We start from the raw sequence: 9349 nt of genomic DNA, 5'->3' as shown, positions 1-9349 counted from the left end.
GTTTGTGATTTCTTTTGACCTTAAGGTTAAGTTGAATTATCATTTTTCTAAAGCTCCCCTTCTTCCACATTAGGTTACTATCCTTGAAAAATATTTAATGGTATGAACAATATTAAATAATTTTAATTTTTTATTGACAACTTCCATAAATGTAAACAATATCCCATGGTAATTCCCTCCTTTCCCCATCTTCCCCATTGAAACTCCACTCTCCATCATATCTCCTGCACCTCTCAGTCTGTCTTTTATTTTGATGTCATGATCTTTTCCCCTATAATGATGGTCTTGTGTAGGTAGTGTCAGGCACTGTGAGGTCATGGATATCCAGGCCATTTTGTGCCTGGAGGAGCACTTTGAAGGGAGTCCTACCCTTCCTTTGGCTCTTATACTCTTTCCACCACCTCTTCCACAATGGACCCTGAGCCTAGGAAGATGTGATTGAGGTACTTCAGTGCTGAGCACTTCTCTGTCACTTCTTAGCACCATGGTGCCTTCTGAGTCATCCCAAGGTCCCTGCCATCTAAAAAGAGAAGATTCTCTAACCAAAAGTGAGAGTAGCATTAACATATGGGCATGAACATTAAGAGAAGTGCTTACTGGGTAGTTTGGTGAGCATAGTATATACATCCAACCAGACAGCAACAAATGTTACACCACTAGAGCTCATGACTACCCCTGTTGTAGGTTTTCAGTATCATGGATGTATTACCTCCCATGGAACAGGCCTCTAGTCAAATTAGAGAGTGGTTGGATTCCTCCATAACAGATGTGGCACTATTGCATCCATTGGCTCATTTGGCCTTGCTGGCCAAATACAAGGCTTGTAGTGTCCATTGTTGAGTATCTTCAGTGGTAATTTCTTTCTTTCCCATAGAATTGCATGCAGTGTTACTTTTTCCAGCTTCCTGACATCTGGTCTACATGGAGATTTTCAGCTCAACTCCAGCAGGATTTCTCAGTGACCTTGCAGCCCAAGTATGTGGAGTCTTCAGCAATAGGGTCTTACCATCTATTCCTGGTGGGAAGCCAAAGGTCTTGGCAATGGCCTGTAATATTTTGGGGACATCAGAGACCTTCCTGGCCAACAACTCACTGGAAGGTGTCCCATCCCTTGCACTGAAAATTTTCTAGTAATAATCTATGGCTCCTAAGTTCCATTGTCCAAAAAAGTAGGTTTCCATATGACTTTTTTATATCCTCTTTGATTTTGGTTAGCCCTCCCTCCACCTTTCCTTTACTCAATCTCTTCTCCTGACCTGACCTCACTTAAGCCTTTTCTCTCCCATTAATCTGTTCTTCTATTTAGAGATACACAATACTATCCTATTAAATCCCTCCTCCCACTCCTTCTATTCCCTTTCTAGTTCCTTTCTAGCTTACTGACCTCTGCTACTGAGCTTTTTTTTTTTTTTTTCTACTCACATAGAAGTCCAATCATTTGTAGCTAGGATCTATATATGAGAGAGAACCTGTGACACTTGACTTTCTGGGTCTGGGTTACCTCCCTAAGTATAATATTTTCCAGATCTATCCATGCCTTTAATCCCAGCACTCAGGGGTCAGATTTAGAAGGATCACTGTCAGTTTGAGGCCAGCCTGAGACTACATAGTGAATTTCAGGTTAGCCTTGGCTAGTGTGAGACCATACCTGGACACACACACACACACACACACACACACACACACACACACACACACACATCTTATTTTATTGATTCAAATTAACACTATCCTAAGAGATATATCTGAAAGATGCTTTTCTTTAGTTACATCTAATTATAAAAATGTAAATGTGGGCTGGATAGATGGCTTAGCAGCTAAGGTGCATGCCTATGAAGCCTAAGGACCCAAGTTTGATTTTCCAGGTCCCTTGTAAGCCAGATGCATATGGTGGTGCATGCATCTGGAGTTCATTTGCAGTGGCTAGAGGCCTTGGTATGCCCATTCTCACTCTCTTTTTCTCTCCCTCAGCCCTCTCTCCTTCTCTAATAAATAAAAAATCTTTTAAAAAGTAGATGTATCATAAAGTCACTCATTTCAAATTGCATCTTCCAATAATTAAATAATTCTTTTTAAATTTGAATTTATGTATTTCTATCACATAGTCAATAACTTATGAATATCTCTATAGACACTATAATCATTTGAAGTGCACATTATACTTCCTTATTTGGGTATTAAATGCAAATCTCTAATTCATCATACTACACCATTTAAAAATATTGACTTTGAAAGTCAATATTGAAAGTCAACATTTCAGCACTGCTACCTTGTATACATGTAATAGTTAAATTGTCTGTTTTGTTAAATAATATCTATTTCATGTATAGTTTCTATTGAATATGAAATGTAATAATAAAGTTAAAATTTAGGCATATAGATGCACAAGTTGACACATGTATCTGTAGTTTGTAGTGACTACAGGCCCTGGCACACCCATTCTCTCTCTCTCTCTCTCTCTCTCTCTCTCTCTCTCTCTCTCTCTCTCTCTCTATATATATATATATATATATATATATACATATATATATGTCCATCTTTTTCTCCCTGTCTCTCAAATAAATAAATAAGTCAAATATTTTTTTAATTGAGGCTGGAGAGATCGCTAAATGGTTAATGGACTTGCCTGCAAAGTCAAAGGACCCAGGTTCAATTCCCTAGGACCCACGTAAGCCAGATGCACATGGTGGCACATGAATCTGGAGTTCATTTGTAGCATCTGAAGGCCCTGGTGCATCCATTCTCTCTCCTTCTATCTGTCTCTTTCTCTGTCTCTCAAACAAATATAATAAAGTTTAAAAAGATGAGGGCTAGCATTTAATATGCAGAAAGTGCTTACCATAAATTGTTAACTGGATAGTACATATTTGGGTGATAACCTTTCTTTTCTGATTGGTTACAACCCCTATTATTTTTCTTGTTATCATCTTATGAGTGACTATGGCCTTCTAAGTGACTATTTCTCTTATGGAATAATAACTTGTGCATATAAACTGATAGTAAATTCCTAACAAATAGTTACTGGTTATATCTTCATCTTGAATTGCAAGGTTTGTTGTAAATATTTATTTACAACATTTATAACCATACAGATGTGCAGATTTTTTTAAAAAAAATATGATATAAATTATACCATATGCAACAACTTAAAGGTATACAAAGCAACAAAACACAGGTATAATACTACAGGTTAACTCCTATTATAATTGGAGCCTATTCTACTATGTGAATCATTTTGGAGGGCAATGTTTCCCACTTTAGAATATCTCTTATCAATGATACCATCACTATTATTTCATGGGTACATGATAAGTAAAGTTTATATACTAATTGTTCCCACAGAGCTATACCTGAGTGCCAAGTGGGGCTTAAGAGGAACTGAAAAGCACTTCCTTCTGAGAAAGCAATCTGGGGATACTCTGTTATCATGGTTGTGCAAGTCCCAGGATAGTTGATTCTTTATAGGTAGGTAAATGAGAAACCCTTTGACTAGAGTGCATTCTGTTCTAATCAGAAATAATAAGTGTAAACTGCTGATATGGCACTGTGGAAATGACCATGTTTCCAGTGTGCTGCGTAAGTACTATAACTTTTGCCAGGTCCACTCAGACTAGGCCACGTGAATGCTAACAGATCCAATCTTGGAATCTTCTTTATCCCTGGAATTTTTATTCCTTCTAATTGATTTAAAAATAGGAAAAGATTAAAAAATCAAAATAAAGATGGTTTCTGAGAATAAGCAGGTGTCTTGAAGAACCTTTACTGACCAGATGAAAAATTTGGGAAATTTTAGTTGCTCAGAAAGACGACTATACAGGTGTGGCTAAAGTGATGTGAGGAGAAGAAGTTCATTCTAACCCTTTTAATACCACTGTTTTTGCCTTTAGTCTCTTGCACTGTAGCCAGTCTTAGGGTTTTACTGGGGCACACAGGCTAGCTGGGTTTTATTTTTAGAAAAGTGGCTCAGTGATGCTTGTCTACCCTATTAAAGCCCCATGCCAAATTATGGCACAATACCACAAAGCTCCTATTTAAGAGATGATACCAAGTTTAATCTGTAAGGGATATGCAAAACCTGTTGTATTATTTTCAAACTAGATAAGATTTGGAGTAAGCATGATTTATAATCAAGACTGTAAATGATCAGGAAAAAGTAAGACATGAATACTGTCTCAACCGTCACTTAAAAAAACCCAAAAAGCAACAGTGAGCAGTGAGAATCCATTTGGAAGGGAATGAATCTTGCCCAGCAAGGAAGTAAGCTCTTAGAAAGTAAAGGAAAATACAGAGAAGTAGAAAGGGCTCAGTGGGAAGGGTATGAAGAAGGGGATGAGAGAGAGTGATGTATCAATGCACATTATGTTATAGTTGTATATAAATTATAAATAAAATAGTTATTTAAATTGGCATGCCAATTCTCTTTCTCTCTCTGTCATATAAAAAAGTCTAGGCTGTTGGACTTGCCTCAAACAAAATACTTTTTTTAAAGTCTATGAAACCTATTGTACTAATTATTTTCACTAGCATAGCTAATAAGAATAAAAGTAAGGATTTATATTAATATCATGATTTTTAATGAAATCTCTTATTTTGCAGAAGGAAATGAGTAGTGGGTTTTGACTATTTAAAAATATGACAGGAAGACTTGGAGAGATGGCTCAGCAGTTTAGGCACCTGCCTGCAAAGCCTAAGGAACCAACAATTCCCCAAGACCTACATAAAGCCAAATGCATGAGGTGGCACATGATTCTGGAGTCGGTTGGCAGTGGTTAAAGGCCATGGCATACCCATTCTCTCTCTCTCTTTCTCTTTCAAATTCATAAATAAATAAGTATATGACATCTTTTTAAAAAGGTATCAAGGTATCACAGGAATTCAAACTATAAACATGCTCTGAGGAAATGATTTATATCTTGAAACTGTTTTGACTATACCCTTAATTGTATGGTCTTGACACAGAAGATCATCAGCGTGTGCTTCAAAAAACATCATCTGGGGGCTAGGGCTAGACTGACTTCAATATAGTGCTTGGTATTTGTGCATTGATCTTGATCTTGCCTTTCATAAGAAGGCAAGCTGCTATATATTAAAAACATATGCAAAGTTCTCAACAAAACCTTGACAGTCTCACATTAGTATTCCAACTTTGGTGACTTTGAATGTTTTCAAGGTCAGATATTCTTTCAGATATGAAGAATCTCTCAGTGGTTACTGAGTTTATCCTGCTGGGCATCCCAAACACCAAGGGTCTGGAGATCATGCTCTTCATCCCGTTCCTGTCTTTCTACATCTTTACTCTTATGGGGAACCTGCTCATACTCCTTGCAATTGTCTCTTCCACTCGGCTTCACACTCCCATGTACTTCTTCCTATGCAAGCTGTCCATTTGTGACATGTTTTTCCCTTCTGTGAGTTCTCCCAAGATGCTGCTCTACCTCTCAGGAAAACAGCCCAGCCATCTCCTATGCCGGCTGTGTGTCCCAGCTCTTCTTCTACCACTTCCTGGGCTGCACTAAGTGTTTCTTGTACATGGTGATGACCTATGACCGCTTTGTGGCCATATGTTACCCTCTACACTATTCAGTAATCATGAGTCACAGAATATGTGCAATCCTGGCCACAGGGACATAATTTTTTGGCTGCATTCAGGCCACATTTCTAACTACTCTCACCTTCCAGTTGCCCTACTGTGGCCCCAATGAGGTGGATTATTACTTCTGTGACATCCCAGTGATGCTGAAGCTGGCTTGTGCAGATACATCAGCCCTGGAGATGGTTGGGTTCATCAGTGTAGGCCTCATGCCCCTCAGCTGCTTCCTCCTCATCCTCACCTCCTACAGCTGCATCGTCTGCTCCATCCTGCAGATCCGCTCTGCTGAGGGCCGACGCAGAGCCTTCTCCACCTGCAGCGCCCACCTCATGGCCATCCTGCTCTTCTACATGCCAGTTGTCCTTAGATACCTAAGGCCAACCCCCAGCCCATCATTGGATACAACAGTTCATGTCCTGAATAATTTGGTAACCCCTATGTTGAACCCTTTGATATATAATCTGAGGAATAAAGAGGTGAAATCATCACTGTGGAGGGTCTTACATCAGCCCAATTTTCTTCCTGAGCAGTTGTAAAAAAAGATTAGTACCAAACACTTAAGTCACACACCATATACATGGTAAGACACTTTCATTTGATTTTTATAAATATTTTTGAACTTGTCCTCATTTTGCCCATGAAGGACCAGCAGCAAAGAGCAAAAGTTACCTGGCCAAGCATAACTGGAAAGCAAATATTAGAAGGAAACACGAAGGCTAATTTTCTGACTCTGAGACCTGTGCTTTATCAGGGACATTGACGTAGGCCAAAGGGAACTCTACCCAGCAGACAAATCAACCTGGATCTTCTGCTCCTCTATTTTCTTCATCCTTTCCTACTGTCGTCTTCTGTTATCCTCTCACTGGTGTTTCTTCTTGGCTCTGGTGATGATCCCCTAAAATGTCTGCACTAAATGAGTCACAGGTCACCAGCCTAGGAGTTGTTGTAACTATGAACCAGATAAATACTTGTGGCTTCAAAGGACATCCTGTTACAACTGAAACATAAAGAGAAAGGCTAGGACCTAAGATGAATCTTTCAGATGACCAGAGTTACCAGTGTATCACATTACTTACAAATCATGCTGGTTGGGCTGAGATGTGGAAGCATGTGCTATGTGCGAGCATTCAGCATGCAAATGAGAAAAGAAAAGAGCCAGAGGAAAACCATGGGGGCGGAACTGTGCTGTGATTCCATGCTAGAAAACCTGGACCCACATCAACCTTGATCTGTATAGTCACAATGTTCCATCTGAGATGTTGCTGTTAAGTCCTTGATTTTTTTGTTTACTTGAAGTGTTGGACTTTGGAGTACTTTCTTCCATTTCTTGATTTTTCCACTGTTTTTACTATAAATAATCAGTGTGGTATTTTAATACGGAAAGTTATGTCATGACTGAATTAATCAAGACCCCTCTTGAGTGTTATAAGAATGATATAGAAAGGTAATACACTGGCATGAAAATGATGAAAGAGTAGTGAACAGCAGCAGGAAGACCATAGTTTTCCTTCTACACTGCTTGTTGCCAAAGAGCAGCCAAAAAGTCAGCTGGGCTAATCTGGATATGACTACTGTGCCTGCAGCTGCAGCCACTAAGGTGAGATGACAGGTGTTCCCAAACAGTAGTAAAATGTTTCCCTGTTCACTACTCTTAACCTCCTAAAATCACTTCTTAGTGTTGTTTCCTCATTTTTTAGTAAAAATAAATAAATAAATAATTTTAAAGAAAGTACAACTCCTTACAACGTGCTCCCTCCAGACATAAAATGGCCTGGATATCCATGACCTCACAGTGCCTGACACTACCTTCAGAAGAGCATCATAGGAGGAGGGAAAGACCATGACATCAAAATAAAAGAGAGACTGATTGAAATGGGCAGGGGATATGATGGAGAATGGAATTTCAAAGTGGGGGGAGGGAGGATATTACCATGGGATATTTTTTATAATCATGGAAAATGTTAATAAAAATTGAGATAAATAAATAAATATTTTTTGGGGAAAAAAGGCTCCAAATAGGGAATCTGGAAATACAAATCAAATTACTTCAAGTTTAATGCATATCAAATTCTTCTTAGTCCTGTGAAGAGTACCCGTTTGTTCTGGGGTTAGAGAAGGATCATGCAGAATAGGCATGATGACTGAAGATGTTTTGCTTGTTTGTTTGCTTGGGTGCTGTAGGTAAACAATGGTTGGGGATCCATTTTGTTACAATGGTATGATATGTCTTAACTGTTTATCATTTAGGACAGATTGTTTTGCTTGTCCCTTGCTCATGGGTTGGAGGAATGGCTTGCCCAAAATCACTCTATTCCAATCTCTTTAATAAACTACCCTCTTTACTTGTTACAGTGGTTTTGGTTGCCAGTGAGATAGTATGAAGTGAATTGTGGAGTAATGTTTCAAAGTATATATGCAGAGGTCGAGGCCTCGTGTATTCATTCCCTGCTCTTTCTGGACTCTGGTGATGTGTTTTACATCAAATTACATAAAATTAATGAAAGACAAATCTGAAATGAATGCTTTAAGTCAGTCAGTTAGTAGTCAGTTCTTTTGTGTGAGAATACTGACTTTAATTTTACAAAATAAATTTCAGGGAAATAGAAAAACATTATCTCATTACCCTGTGTAGAACTAGTTCACTGAGAGTGATCCATGCCGTCTCTAACTAAAATAGGCTAAGTTGGCGAGAAACAGTCTACCCTACTATTTACCTTTCCTCTGCTTCTCATTTCAGTGTTCACAATTTACTTTAATTCTTGCTTCTGTAATATTCTAAAGCAATAAGAGCATCAATAATTCATATGACTTTATCCTGTTAGAAGTCTTTCTAAATAATATTTTATAGATAGTAAACAATTAAAATAATAAGAACACAAATTAGGTTAAATAGAAAGAATCATGATAACATGGACACATGTGGCCTACCATCCACATTAAGGGAAAAAGTCATCCTAGTAGAAAGAAGTTCCCAGCAGAACTTGCCTGTTCTAGGATCCTTCACTTTCCCTGACCAGCAGAACTTGCCTGTTCTAGGATCCTTCACTTTCCCTGAAGTCATCATTTTCTTAATTTTTACATGTTTTTTTGTTTCTTAGTTTTACCTTTTATGTTTGTGTCTGGGTTGTTGTTTGAATATAAAATACCCACCCCTGTCCTGCCCCCATGCCACCTGCCTCAGTATGCTTATGTGGCTCCCAACTGGCGGCACTGTTTAGAAGCTTTATTGGAGGAAGCAGCTGCTTGGTACAGTAGGTCTTAAGGCTTTATAGCCTGCCCCACTTTCTGCTTGCTCTGTGCTTCTTCACTCTGAAGGCAGTACTTCAAGACAGCCTGCCATGTTTCCCTGTCATAATGGACTGTAACCCTTAGAAGCCTAAACTGAAATTAAAAAAAAACAAACAAGAAATCAAAAAAACCCTTTCCTTCCTTAAGTTGCTTCACAGCAACGAGAAAGTGAACAATCCCTAAACAATTTGTTATGGAGTTTTTAGCTTTATATTGATGTAAATTTACTGAAATTTTCCTTTTTTGCTTTAATGTTACATTTTTGGTAGTTATAAATTTGCATTTATCTGAAGTTAATTCATTACTGCCAAAGTATAATAGCCCATAAAGTATATTAACTTACCCTCTATGGAATATTCCATTATATGACTATGTCAGTATTTTTATTATTTATTTATTTATTTTTGGTTTTCTAAGGTAGGGTCTCACTCTAGCTGAACCTGACCTGGAATTTACTATGTATTCTCAGGG

The 9349-nt window shown here is 38.2% G+C and overlaps 1 protein-coding gene across 1 annotated transcript; it reads left to right on the top strand.

Moving 5' to 3' along the window:
* The first annotated feature begins 5189 nt into the window (after positions 1-5189).
* On the top strand, positions 5190-6126 carry LOC101613587 (olfactory receptor 149-like). The gene is given in 2 exon segments (XM_012951704.2): positions 5190-5444; positions 5446-6126. Coding segments are annotated over 2 exon segments (936 nt in total).
* The last annotated feature ends 3223 nt before the right edge of the window (positions 6127-9349 follow it).

Source organism: Jaculus jaculus, chromosome 3 (genome assembly GCF_020740685.1).
Source record: "Jaculus jaculus isolate mJacJac1 chromosome 3, mJacJac1.mat.Y.cur, whole genome shotgun sequence".
NCBI lineage: Eukaryota > Metazoa > Chordata > Mammalia > Rodentia > Dipodidae > Jaculus > Jaculus jaculus.
The sequence above is the reverse complement of the archived record's forward strand: the minus strand, read 5'-3'. Positions and strand labels throughout refer to the sequence as shown.